We start from the raw sequence: 14,479 nt of genomic DNA, 5'->3' as shown, positions 1-14,479 counted from the left end.
GTTAATGGGTCCCACTGAGGGACACCACTGAGATGTTGTCCCCAGGGTCCGGTTAGAGCAGAAACTGGAGGCAGTGACGACAGGTCGAGAAAAGCAAGGTGAAGGTGGCTCTGATGCTGAGTAACCCTGGATGTGTTTCATTAGTGCAAAGGGCCAAGGCCTGACCCCATCGCCCAAAGGGCCAAGGCCTGACCCCCAGCCCCCAGGAAGGGAGATCCTGTCCCTCACTCCTTCCTCAGGGCTCTTCCTGGCACAGTGTGGTGTGGAGATGTGCAATGCCAAGGCCAGCACTATGGTATGACACCTCCCAGGCTCTGAAGTATGGACGAGGAGGCAATGAGACCCCAGTGCTGGAAGGATAAGTTGACTCCTCGTAGGCATCAGTGGCAGAGACAACAGCCATAGCCCAAGACATGAAAAGGTTGACTCTGTTAGGGGCCTTTCAGCTTTGCTGCATCCCTGTGTCATCTCCACCACAGGCTGTCCTATGGTGTGCCATCACCTCTGCCTCTTTCCCTGCAGGCTGCAGTCATCTACCCGGCTGCCCCACCTTGCTGCCACCTTCCTTTGCTGAGATCTCACCATCCTCCCTGGCTCTTCCCTGAAACACAAAGCCTTGGGCTGATCCAGACTCTTTCTGGGTGGCGTGTTGCACCACAGCACTGCCCTTGGAATGACATTTCTTTCTCCTGGTGTCCAGTCTGCACCTCCCCAGCTGCATGTTGGGGCATTATTTCTTTCTCATGCTGTTTTCCACTACAAAGGAAAGCTCCACCGGCTCCACCAGCAGCCCTCAAGCACACTCAGGCTACTCCTGTACTGTCCTCAGTCTCTGCACCACTGAGCCCAGGGCCCTCAGCCTCTCGAGTCCTGCCGGCCACGTTATTCCTGATACAGGCCAGGATGCTATTGTCCTTCTCAGCCATGCTGGGCATGCTGCTGGCTCACATCCAGCCAGCTGTCAACTGACACCCCCCAGGTCCTTTTTTGCCAGGCAGCTCTCCAGACACTCTTCCCCCAGCCTGTATCGCTGCATGGGGTTGTTGTGACCCAGGTGTGGGACCTGGCACTTGGCCTTGAGGAACCTCATACCATTAGCCGCGGCCCATCGGTACAGCCTGCCCAGATCTGCCTCTGGAGCCATCCTACCCTCAAGCAGGTCGACAGTCCCACCCAACTTGGTGTCGTCTGCACACTTACTGAGGGTGCACTCAATCCCCTCGTCCAAATCATTGATAAAGACATTAAAGAGAACTGGCCCGATACCGAGCCCTGGGGAACACCACTTGTGACCAGCTGCCAACTGGATTGAATTCCATTCACCACCACTCGTTGGGCCTGGGCCTGGCCATCGCCCTGGTTTTTACCCAGCAAAGCGTACACCTGTCCAAGCCATGGGCAGCCAGTTTCTCCAGGAGAATGCTGTGGGAAACAGTGTCAAAGGCTTTACTAGCCTCCAGGGAAACAACATCCACAGCCTTTCCTTCATCCACCAAGCGGGTCACCCTGACATAGAAGGAGATCAGGTTTGTCAGGCAGGACCTGCCTTTCATGAACCCATGCTGACTGGGCCTGATCACCTGGTTGTCCTTCATGTGCCACATAATGGCACTCAGCATGATCTGTTCCATGACCTTCCCAGGCAGTGAGGTCAGACTGACAGGCCTGTACTTCCCCAAATCTTCCTTCCGTCCTTTCTTGTGGATGGGCATCACATTTTCTAACCTCCAGTCAACTGGGACCTCCCCGGTTCACCAGGACTGCTGGTAAATGATGGAAAGTGGCTCGGTGAGTACTTCTGCCAGCTCCTTCAGTACCCTCGCGTGGAGGCCACCTAGCCCCATAGACTTGTGTATGTCTAGCTGTTGGAGCAGGTCCCTCACCATCTCCCTTTGGATTATGGCAGCTTCATTCTGCTCCCTGCCCCTGTCTACAAGCTCAGGGGTCTGGGTACTCAGGGAACAACCCACTCTACTACTAAAGAAGGAGTCAAAGAAGGCACTAAGTACCTCAGCCTTTTCCTCATCCTTTGTCACTATGTTACTGCCTTCATCGGATAAAGGATGGAGATTCTCCCGAGTCCTCCTTTTGTTACTAGTGTGTTTATAGGAACTTTTCTTATTGTTCTTAACATCCAAATTCAGCTTAAGTTCTCGTTGGGCTTTGGCCCTGCTAATTTTCTCCCTACATAGCCTTACAACATCCTTGTAGCCTTCCTGAGTGGCCTTCTTCCAAAGACCATAAACTCTCCTTTTTTCCTGAGTTGTAACCGTATCTCTCTGTTCAGCCAGGCTGTCTTTTTTCCCTGATGTCTCATTTTACAGCACATGGGGACAGCCTGCTCCTGCACTTTTAAGACTTTCGTCTTGAAAAATGTCCAGCCTTCCTGGACTCCTTTGCCCTTCAGGACTGCCTGCCAAGTGGCTCTGTCAAGCAGCCTCCTGGAAAGACCAAAGTCTGCCCTCTGGAAGTCCATGGTGGCAGTTCTGCTGACCACCCTCCTTGCTCCTCTGAGAATTGAAAATAATTTCATGGTCACTATGCCCAAGATGGCCTCCAGCTGTCACATCCCCCGCAAGTCTTTCTCCAGTTACAAACAACAGGTCCAGCAGGGCTCTTTCCCTTGTCAGCTCCCTCACCAGCTGTGTCAGGAAGCTCTCCGCAACACACTCCAGGAACTTCCTAGGCTGTTCCCTCTCAGCCGTATTGTGCTCCCAGCTGATATCGGGTAGGTTGAAGTCTCCCACCAGGGCAAGGGCCAGCGATCATGAGATTTCTCCCAGCTGCTTGTACAGTATTTCATCCACCTCTGCATCCTGGTTGGGCAGTGTATAACAGACTCCCACCATGATATCTGTCTTATTGGCCCTCCCCCTGATTCTCACCCATAAACACTCAACCCTATTGTCACCATCATTAAGCTCCTGACATTCCTAACACTCCCTCACATACAAAGCCACCCCACCTCCTCTCCTTCCTTGCCTGTCCCTTCTGAAGAGTCTGTAGCCATCTAATGCAGCACTCTGGTTGTGCGACTCATCCCACCACGTTTCTGTGGTGGCGACTACATCATAGTTTTCCTGCTGCACAATGGCTTCCAGCTCCTCCTGTTTGTTGCCCATGCTGCGTGCATTAGTGTAGACGTGTTATGTTTTCAGAAAACCCATAACAATTTCTTGTCATTTGGACAACTATTCTATCACCCAGTGACCCCTCCCCACACAGAAAGGGGAATCAGGGAAAGCAAGGAAACATGAGGGTTGAAATATAAATAGATTTAATAGGATAAGACTAAATAATTAACAATAATGTTAAAGCACCAGTATTAATCCCAATACTAATATAAGATGTACAAGAATTATACTCAGCCAATTCTATCAGTAGGAAGCTGTGCACTCCCAGCAGGGGAGAGTAAATGTTGGACACTGCAAAAGCAACGGCTTCAGGAGGGAGGGAAGGGCTCAGGGGTCCGGCACCAGGGCAAGGACTTTCTCTAGACCACAGCCATCAAGGGAGAGAGAAACGACGCAGCAAACTTTCTCATTTGTATCGAATGTGACGTTCATGGTATGAAATAATCCTGTTGGCCAGCCTGGGTCAAATGCCCAGGCCTCGCTCCTCCTCGTACCTGCACCTGCCAAGGCTTGAAAACACCGAGGCCTTGAATCCCACGTAGCCTAGCTGGCTATAAAGCAAATATTTTCACGAATTCAGACACTAGAATCTTCTAAGAGTGACGTTTTCCCAGACATTAGAAGATAAATTAGTCCTGTGTTGCTCAACCCAGGACAAGAAGCACTTCAGCTGGGCTACTGGTCCTGCCACCTTTTTGCTGGAAGAAGGCTTGACTTCTACCTGACCATTCCCAGGCGCAGCCATAGTTTCTAAGCCATCAAAGACCCTTGCCTCTCTGGTGCTGGATTCATCCCCTTTCCCCTTCAAATCTAGTTTAAAGCCCATTTGATGAGCCCTGCCAACTCCTGTGCAAGGATACTTTTCCCCTTTTGAGACAGGTGTACCCCATCTGTCTCGAGCAGGCCTGGTGTCGTGTAAACCATCCCGTGATCAAAAAAAACAAAGTCCTGCCACTGGCACCAGGCTCAGAGCCAAGTATTGATCTTCCAGCTCTTCCTGTTGCTTTCCTCATCCTTCCCTGTGACTGGGAGGACCGAGGAGAACGTGACTTGCAGTCCTGACCCTTTAACCAGTCATCCCAAGGCCCAGAAGTCTCTCTTGATCGCACTTGTGTTTCTTGTTAACAGATCATCTCTGCCTGTCTGAAAAATTAGTAGTAGGTAATAATCTGAGGGTCTTACCAGGGAGGGAAGTTTTCTTTTTATATCTTTAACCTGGGCCCCAGGGAGGCAGCAGACTTCCCTGAGAAGTGGGTCAGTTCTGCATATTGGGCCTTCCGTTCCCTTCCTTGTAGGGAGTCACCTACAACAATGACCGGTCTTTTTTCCTTAACTGAAGATGTTTTGATGGGAGGTGTAGTCTGATTTAACTTTGGTGACACCTCTGTGGACACTGAATTATCTTCCTCGTCATGATTGAGTTCCCCTTGCAGAGCCTCATACTTATCTTTAAGGGTACCTGGGAAGGTGGGGGAGTTAGTGGGGAGACACGCCTGCTTCGCTGGGCAGAAACATGCTCCTACAGCCCCCTCTCCTCTAAGTTACCTTGTTCGGCTAGGCAGAGAGAGGACAGGGAATTGTCTGTCCACCATGTGGACTTGTGTACGTTCAGGTTCCTCAGGTGGCGGAATGCTCGGTGTTAATTTGCCTTTGACCCCGATCTGTGCGTTCTTGGCTCCAGACCTGGAATCCAGTTCCTGTCCGTCATTGAGTCCAGTCTGGGCCCTCCCCAGTGCCTGACAGTGACATCATCCTGGGAGCTTGATACAGTTTTCTATATATTGTATCTATTTCATTATTTCCTTTTTATTTTATTACAAGTATTTAATTAAAGTAGATTAGTTCCTTCTAAACTCATAAATCTCTTTCTTTCCTTCCTCTCCTCAGAGTGAGAGCTGGGGGAGAGCATCTGTCGTCGGTCATTGGCCAACTCGGCCTAAACCAGGGCAATACGGAAACACACTTCAGTGCTGCATATGCATTTGGGCTAAAAACCCCCACTGGGCTAGTTTTTCAGAGACAGTTTCAGAGTGGCAAAGCAGATTCAGCACATAAATGCTTATTTTTGCTGGGGTAGAGTTGATTTTCTTCACAGTAGCTGGTATGGGGCTGTGTTTTGGATTTGTGCTGGAAACAGCGTTGATAAGACAGGGATGTTTCCACTATTGCTGAGCAGGGCTTACACAGCACCATAGCCTTTTCTGCTCCTCACACCACCCCACCAGCAAGTAGGCTGGGAGTGCACGAGAAGTTGGGAGGGGACACAGCTGGGACAGTGGACCCCGATCAAAGGGATATCCCGTACCACGTAGCATCATGCTCCACCATATAAATCTGGGGGAAGAAGAAGGAAGGGAGGGATGTTTGGAGTTACGGCATTTTGTCTTCCCAAGTAATCATTACGTGGTATGGAGCCCTGCCTTCCTGGAGGTGGCCGAACACCTGCCTGCCAATGGGAAGTACTGAATTTATTCCTTGTTTTGCTTCGCTTAAGTGTGCGGCTTTTGCTTTACCAATTAAATTGCTTGATCTCAGCCCCGGAGTTTGCTCACTTTTACCCTTCTGATTCTCTCTCCCATCCCACTGGTGGGAAGTGAGTGAGTGACTGTGTAGTGCTTAGTTGCCGGCTGGTGTTAAACCACAACAAACAGAAACTCCACCATTCTCTGGGACCCCATTCCGGTGCTGGACTGTCCTCCTGGTGACCTTTTTATCTTTTATTTTTATGTCAGGTTAGTCAAGAATTACACAACTCAGAGCAAGACATCATAGCAGGGGGAGATGCTTTGAAGCCCTTCATATCTTTGAACACTTTTAAGGTGATTCCATGCAGGGATGCTGTAGAAGATAGCCCATGGGGTCTTGCAAGCGATTTCTCAAACGTGAGGCTGGTCGTCGCTTCACCACTTGTCTCACTTTCTGGGCATCAATGGCTACTGACCATGCTTTGACTATTTCCCTTTAACATTATTTGGTCAGACACAGCTTGAAGTAGCTGTTTGAATTAAACTACTCAGAGGCGCTGAAGATGCTTTAGAGTACAAAGATATCAAGGTGGGACACGACATAGGAGGAATGCCTCAGGACACCTTTCCCCTTCTTGAGGAGGATGAAAGCCAGGCCGGACACATGGTTTTGTTTCAGCAGGTATGAGATGCCTTTCTTCAGGCAACCATGTACCCCAGTGGGACTTCTTTGGGACTATTTGAGAGGATTTTACGTACTCTGTAGTACCACTTTGTCCGTAGGAGTCTCTTCAAGGCAATTCTCACTTCCTTATTCCTCAGGCTATAGATGACAGGGTTAAACATTGGGGTAAAAATTGTGTAAAACAGGGCAAGGTATTTGTCGGTGTCTACGGAATCCCTTGACCGTTGCTTTAAGTAGACGACTGTGGCCGAGCCATAGAAGAGTGTCACCACCGCGAGGTGTGAGGAACAGGTGGAAAAGGCTTTGTGTCTGCCCAGAACTGAAGGTATTTTCAGAATTGCCCTGATAATTTTAATGTAAGAAATAACTATTAAGGAGAAGGGAAAGATTGCAAATACCAGGATGATGGTGTACAGTGTCACTTGGTTCCAGAATGTGTCTGCACAGGCCAGCTCCAGCAGAGGGGGGACATCACAAAAAAAGCGATGAAGGTCATGGGATGCACAGAGGGCAAAGTGAACACCTGGTAGGTCTGTCCTACTTGCACTGGTACGACAGCCACCCACGACCCCACCACCGGTCTGATGCAGAGACCCCTCCTCATGATGAGGGGGTAGTGCAGGGGGTCACAGATGGCTATGTAGCGGTCATAGGCCATGACAGCCAGGAGAAGGCACTTGATGCTGCCCAGCAACACCAGGAAATACAGCTGGGCAGCATAGCCAAGGAAGGAGGTCCTGCCATCCTCCAGCAGGAAAACCACCAGCATTTTTGGCAGAGTGACTGATGTGTAGCAGATCTCCAGGAAGGACAAGTTCCTCGGGAAGAAATACATGGGGCTGTGGAGGCTTGAGTCCACCACTGTGATGAGTGCAATCACGCTGTTCTCTGTGAGGACCATGAGGTAGATGACCAGGAATGCTGTGAAGCACAAGCCCTGCAGGCTGGAGTGGTCAGAAAATCCCAGAAGAATGAATCCAGATCCACCGGTGTGATTCTCCAGGCCTTTTCTTTGGGGCATTTTTCCTGCACAGAGCAATTCAAACAACAGGCTCTCAGAGGATGCTGGTGGCCTGTCCACCATCACATACACTTCAAGCCTAGAGAAAGACTACAAACATCAGCATACACGCCATTGCAGGATTAGGAGAGCTCGACCAAGATAGGCATGAATGTTTGGAAATCTAACGTGGGTCGCTTGCGGAGGGGAGGTTTGTAAAGAGAGAGAACAGAGTCCTTGAGCCTGAATGACTGGGGGTTTTATTGTCATATGGGTAAAAGAAACTTGACTTTCTCCTTTAGAGGTGATTTTATTAAATAGAGTACCTATTGAAAGATGAGAGAAAAGGAAGAAAAGAGACAAATACTAGTGCCTTTAAGGACAGCCTTACTTACGTTCCTTGTCCAGATCTCATAAGAGGTGCATTTAATGTAAGAACATTAAGAAGGAATAGGGTTAAAAGGGGGGAAGGAAGAAAAAGGGGAAGACAAAGCAAGGCAAGGCTAGGCAAGGAGAGGCAAACAAACCAAAGCAAGGCAAGGTATGACTTGATTCTTAGACCTTAGTGAGAGAGATTAATCCCAGCTCTCCTCACATGGGAGAGCTCATCCCCTGACACTGCATCCACACACAAAGATCTGGGAGACTATCTTAGATCTGAATCATCAGTTTTTGCCTAGTGAAGGGTGAATCCCATCAGAAGTAACACAGGCTTCTCTCTGCCAAAGAATCCAGTGACACTGATGCATCCATGGCACATTTAAACAAGACAGAGAAGCAGCAGGTTATGCTTAAATTACCAGTTTTCAGGGTGCTAAAAGACATTTTTGTGCAAGCAAGAAAACTGCTTTATGCAGGTTTCAATCATACGGAGAAGAAAGTGACTAAAAGCGTGTGATATCCCCATGACACCCAATTTTCCCGCACAGGTCAGGCATCTATAACTTTTGAATAAGTCCCGAATCATTCAGCATTCCCAAACCTGCTGCTCTGTCGCTTGGATTTCTGACAGCTTACAAATGCAGGCGAGGGCCCATTCGCTCTGATCCCAACCCTGCAAGCCCTCACAGAAGCAGAGCAGTGCTCTTGCTGCCTGGGGAACTCAGCCTTCCCTTCACATTGCCCCCCTTCCCAGAGCAGAAGGGCTTCTTGCTGGGCACACCTGAAGGGTGTCAGCTACAATCAAGCAGCACCACAACAGCAGGTGGCTTCTTATGGAGAAGGGACTCAGCTGAGAGATGTTTAAGAATCTCAGTTTGAGGTGGGGTCAAGTGGTCATTGCATGAGGAATATGCCGTTTGCAGCCTGGATATCTAGGTAACTCAGCTCTTGTCAGGGTCAATGGAGAAACAAGGAACACAGTATATGAGAACTGAAAAACAGTTCATCTGACCCAAGGGTCTGACTTGGGTGACACACAGTGGTGCCTCCAGCCTCCAGATCATGAGGAAGCGAAAGGCGACTGCTCAGGCCTTGAGACAGCACTGACAAGGTGATACCAGCTTGTCTGTCCATCCCAGTTGTGCTCCCACTATGCTCAAGTTTGTTTCTTTTGTGACAAACTTACTATGGTAATCATTGCCTGATAGGATGATACAGATTTCATTACACACGTGCTGTTGGGTTAAGATAAGTGTTAGGTCAGGGTTAGTTAAGGTTCATGTTCAGGCTTAAATTAGAGCTAGAGTTCATGTGGTTTAGGGTTAGATTTCAAATAGGTTGGGGTTTGGTTAGGGTAAGGTTGGGGTGCGGGTTACAGTTAGAGTTGAGGGTTATGACCTGGGGTTGGGGTAGAGCTAGGGTCAGGCAGTGATTAGGGTTAGGATTAAGATAAGGTCAGGGTTATGTTCAGAGCAGGGTTAGGTTATGGTTCGGGCAGGGTGGGGTTAGGGTTAGACACCTGCTGGACAGTGTGCGTCTTGCTGTGCTCCCCTTCCAGTGCGTGCCACGGTCATTAAAATCCCCAATAAGACCTGGCAATTCTTTGGGTTTCTTGAATAAGCCTTTCTCCGCTTCCTTATACTGATTGCGGGTGCTTTGTCTCCCACCAGGGTGGCACACTAAGAGGCCTCTCCTCTGATCCTCACCCACAAAGGACTCACCCAACCTCTTGCACATCCCATAGAGGAGCTCCATAAGAAAAGACAGCAGGAAAAGATGAAGAGTTCACCAATCCCAGTTTCAGCATTGAGCCAGCCAAAACTCAGGGGAAGTCTTGTAGGAGCAACCTTCTGTAAATCCACCCCCATCATACTTGTCTCCCTCCCCTTTTATGTTTGCCGAATTAGCACGGCCCACCCCACTCGTTATGGGGCAGTTCCATCTCAGACGTCTCCCCCTCCCGGCTGATGTGTAGCATCATTTGGGTGGGGAGAGAACTATAGTCATACATGTTTAGCATGATCTCTATAATCTTCATTAGCATATGCAGGGGTGTGCGCTTTCATATGTATTTCATGGATAATGAAGCAAAGGTCACGTCTCAGACACAATGGCCTTGAGAACTGAGAACTAGCAAGCTCACCACACGAGTGGCAGAGCTATCTTGTCTTCACAAGACGGTTCTCCCACACTTTCCGGTGCCAGAACTGTGAGCCTTATCAGTTCTTTGAAGGCCAGGCCTGCATTATTTATTTCCTTGCGAGTGTTGGAGGCCTTCCATTGAAGGCTTGGAGGGCATTCTGCCCCTTAGCAGGGAATTTACAGTCCGTCTCTTACAACTAGCAGCCGGAGCTTTCCCAGCACTCCTCGCCATTTCTTCCACCAGTATCAAAACTCTGTGGTAGTACATAGGACTCCAGCTCCTCGGCTCTGTGCCCCAGGCTGAGGGTGTTGGTGCACTTTTGGTGCACTGCATCACTTCGGCTGGAGCAGTGGGGCCATGCTCAGCCTTGTCACTAAGTACCAAGTCCCCAAGCCCCAGTATGTGCAATGCTTTGCTTGAGACCAGAGACATGCTGGAGTGGACGAAGGGCAGCAATGTGAAAGCACCAAAAGTGAAAATCCTGTTCACCCAGAGGCCAGAAAAGCAGGTCTGGGCTCCGTAGCCCTGCCAGGAAAAGGCTTTGCTGCTCCCAAAGGGCTGTGCTGGAGGGGAAGTTGATCTCCAGGAGGACAAGGTGCTGCTGAAAATGTCCTTGGGTGTGGAGATGCTGTGATCGAGGAGCACTGTGACAATCAGTTGCCTCTTCCTTGGTTATATCACCGAGGGGCTCAGCAAAGGATTGTTGGAAGAAGACCCAGCAGAGTCCGGGTGCAGCCAAATGAGTTGAGCCCTCAGTGTGATGGGCTTCTTGTTCATGACCTGCTCTGCATCAACTGGGTGGAGATGGGTCAGACTGGGCCTCACTGCAGTGGTGCGTTTCGGTTGCTGATGGACAGAAACCAAACCTGCCTGGGCTGCCACATAGGCTTGCCCAAAGGAACCAAATCTGTCTGCAATGCTCTCTGGGGTCTCTGTCATGCACCTGCTCTGATCAGGAATGGCTTTCCTGTAGGTGCTCTGCTGTCCCTGCCAGCAACCTGCAGTTGTTCTGGGGGGCGCTGGCATCTCAGGTGGCACAACAAGCCGTATGTGGCCACTGAGGAGCTGTCCTGAATTAGGTTGAGCAACGGGGGAAGGTCCATGAGACACCTGCCACTACAGTCAGCAGAGATCTAGGAAATACAGCTGGTGGAGAAGAGAAAGAGAGGGACTTAGCTGCATTTGGTCAGATGACTACCTCTGTAGGTGCTGTGGATGTAAGGAATATTGAAGGTTTTATCTGTCCAAAATGTAACATCTACTTTCATTTCCATCTACCAAAGAAATTCCTCACCAGGCTCCATGATGTTGCCCCCAGATGCTGCCTTGTGTCTCAGCATTGCTGCATTAGAGCTTGCAGTCACCTGCACATATCCTGGGCAAACTCTGGTGTCACCTCAAATGTCACCAGGTGTTCCCACCTGAACAACTCCCTCACTCTCCATCAATTAGCAAGGGAGTGGACACAAACAGCTCACTTGCAGGTGCTCATCTTGTGCACACCTGAACTGAGGCAAGAAGAATCCCACCTCCTGTGGGTTTGTAGCAGGCATGGGAGGGAGCTGAGTCCCCTTCTGGCCCCAGGGCTACAGAGCCGGGATGAGATGCCTTGATTGACTCAGCTGAATTCCTTCCCTCAGCAGGAGGGATAAATGCGATTACTCCCTATCCCTGTCTGGGTGTCCTGACAAATGATGGGATGAGAAAATATGATTCTTGAGACTCACTGTTTTGCCAATACATGAAATGACAGCGCAGGAAGGAAGAGCCTCTCCCCAGCTTACTGATTGCTTCATCCTGTTTCCCAGCAGGTTCCCTGGAGCCCCATAGACACCTGGAGGGAGCCCCGAGGGGGCAGAGAAGGGCTGCCTTGGGCTGGTCCTCTGTGCCTGAGCTGGGCTGGGCTCCTGGCATGGAGGGAGCTCGTGGCAAGCGGGCAGCACTGCAGAGAGACAGCTCTGCCCAGGAGCAGGGCTGCGGGCGCTGCCTGCGGGCACCAAAGGGGAGTGAGGCAGAGCAAGGTTAAAGGCAGTCAGCAGCGGGAGGGTGCTGAGAGTTCGCTGGCAGTGGATTCTTCCCAGCCCTTGACACGGTAAGTCTCAAGCTGCAGGGAAGTAAAGATGCAGTTTCTGGAGGGACCTCCTAGAGCTGGTTCCTCCCTCGTAGGATCTGTCAGAGTAACTCTCACAGTTTCCATAGCATAGAGGAGGAGGACGTGCTCCTGAGCAGGGATTCTCTGCTGCACTGTCAGAGGGAGAGGGCATGACGGCTGCCTTTCTTCCAGGGACGTCTGCAGGGTGTAAAGCCGGCTGTGCAGCCAGGGGTGCCCAGGGCTGTCCTTCCGAGCTGGGTCCCTGCACCCAGGGACTGTGTGCTGGGGCAGGGACATATCTCCTGCCAGGGTCAGCTCTCGTCCAGCGCAGGGACCTCTCCATGAAGATTCTGAAGGGAAAAGCTGCGGGTGGAAGGAGCAACTGCTGTCAGGGAAGGGTCCTACTGCATTCAAGAGGGTGCTGCATGGGTCAGGGCTGCCGACCGCTCCAGATCACCCCCAGAACACTGGCAGAGGCAGCATTTATAGAGGAAGCCCAGGGCAGGTCTACCTTAAAGATGAAGACCTTTCCATTGTCTGTGCTACAGCTTTCTCTGAAGGGAAAAGGGAAAGCAGCTGTCTAGTTTTAATAAATCACTAAACTCTTACACTAAAGGATCAGCAGATCTGCCAGAAACCGCACAAAGTGCCTTCGCCCACCCCTCTCCCTACACACAGCACCAGCAGCACCTTTGCTTCCAGCATCGGGCTTTCTCTCCTCTCCTCCTGAGGAGCCACAAAGAGGGAGGTGCCCCTGGGCAGTGCCCAGCTGCCAGGAGGGGTCTGCAGGGCAGAGCTGAGCCCCCAGCGCGTGGGATGCGCTCTGGGAGCAGGGACAGGGAGGAGACGTGGGCACAGAGCAGCAGCTCCTGGCAGGGGCAGCTCCAGGCAGCAGAGAGCCACTCCACCCGGCTGCATCCCTCTCTGCTCCGCTGCACAGGGAAAGAGAAAGCAGATGGGAGAAACCGACTTTGAAACTGGACCCTTCCCCAAACAGTAACAATAGTCCATTTTCTTCTTCAAGGACATTGTCAGGGGGACCATTGTCCAATGGAGAGAGGTGTAAGCACAGGAGACCTGGGTGGTGCCCAGCAGGTCACTGGTGTGCAGAGCAGCTCTCCTGACTCTGCACTAGGGCACAGAGAGCACTTTTGTCCCTCAGGGCTCAGCAGTGTTCAGGCGAAAGGCAATGGGAAAGAGAAGGATTTCTGCCCCTGCAAGGAAAGTGCCCTCAGTAGCACAAAGCTGATCTCACAAAAAGGAGCCGAATTAAATTATACCAAAGGAAGAGAAGTCCCTTTGGGGAGATCTTTTCGGAAACAGAATGAGGTGGGGTCAAAGAAGTCTGCCTTAACTTGCCAAGGTCTTTCCCTCTTTCAACAGTCCCCCATGCCCAGAGTGAACAAATGTCCAACAGCAGCTCCATCACCCAGTTCCTCCTCCTGGCATTGGCAGACACACGGGAGCTGCAGCTCTTGCACTTCGGGCTCTTCCTGGGCATCTACCTGGCTGCCCTCCTGGCCAACGGCCTCATCATCGGCGCTATAGCCTGTGACCACCACCTCCACACCCCCATGTACTTCTTCCTCCTCAACCTCGCCCTCCTTGACCTGGGCTCCATCTCCACCACTGTCCCCAAAGCCATGGCCAATTCCTTCTGGGACACCAGGGCCATCTCCTATGCAGGATGTGCCGCACAGGTCTTTTTCTTTGTTTTCTGTGCTGCAACAGAGGTTTATCTTCTCACTGTCATGTCCTATGACCGCTACGTTGCCATCTGCAAACCTCTGCACTACGGGACCCTCCTGGGCAGCAGAGCTTGTGTCCACATGGCAGCAGCTGCCTGGGGCAGTGGGTTTCTCTATGCTCTGCTGCACACGGCCAATACATTTTCCCTACCCCTCTGCCAGGGCAATGCTGTGGGCCAGTTCTTCTGTGAAATCCCCCAGATCCTCAAGCTCTCCTGCTCAGATGCCTACCTCAGGGAACTTGGGCTTCTTATATTAAGTGCTTTGTTAGTTTTTGGATGTTTTGTTTTTATTGTCCTGTCCTACGTGCAGATCTTCAGGGCCGTGCTGAGGATTCCCTCTGAGCAGGGACGGCACAAAGCCTTTTCCACGTGCCTCCCTCACCTGGCCGTGGTCTCCCTCTTTATCAGTACTGGCATATTTTCTCACCTGAAGCCCCCCTCCATCACCTCCCCATCGCTGGATCTGGTGATGGCAGTGCTGTACTCAGTGGTACCTCCAGCAGTGAACCCCCTCATCTACAGCATGAGGAACCAGGAGCTCAAGGAGTCCATTAGGAAAGTCATTTATTGGATGTTTGTCAATGTTGATAAATTTTCCATCACTGTCCACAAATGACATCTACAGTATCCCAATGCAGGCCTGTACTCTGTTTATTGTTTTTTCTTCTTTTTTTGTGTGTTTTTTTTTATTTGCTAGCATTTCCTGTAGTGTTGTTTATGGTTATTACATTCCTAAATAATTGTTTGTATTTAGCTCATTCTCCTGAGACATGAGCCCATCTCCCTCTGTCACCTGAAACCTGTATAAATGTTTTTCTAGCGCAATTTG

At 50.7% G+C, this 14,479-nt stretch overlaps 1 protein-coding gene and 1 pseudogene across 1 annotated transcript; one reads left to right on the top strand and one right to left on the bottom strand.

The window, feature by feature from the left end:
- Positions 1-6,298: 6,298 nt before the first annotated feature.
- LOC128901397 (olfactory receptor 10AG1-like) lies at positions 6,299-7,305 on the bottom strand (annotated as a pseudogene).
- A 4,323-nt stretch (positions 7,306-11,628) lies between these two features.
- LOC128901396 (olfactory receptor 14A16-like) lies at positions 11,629-14,266 on the top strand. The gene is made up of 2 exons (XM_054183353.1): positions 11,629-11,736; positions 13,284-14,266. The coding sequence occupies exons 1-2, from the start codon at positions 11,721-11,723 to the stop codon at positions 14,264-14,266; spliced, it is 999 nt and encodes a 332-aa protein (XP_054039328.1). The 5' UTR covers positions 11,629-11,720.
- Positions 14,267-14,479: the final 213 nt, after the last annotated feature.

The sequence above is a fragment of the Rissa tridactyla genome, chromosome 25 (genome assembly GCF_028500815.1).
Source record: "Rissa tridactyla isolate bRisTri1 chromosome 25, bRisTri1.patW.cur.20221130, whole genome shotgun sequence".
NCBI lineage: Eukaryota > Metazoa > Chordata > Aves > Charadriiformes > Laridae > Rissa > Rissa tridactyla.
The sequence above is the reverse complement of the archived record's forward strand: the minus strand, read 5'-3'. Positions and strand labels throughout refer to the sequence as shown.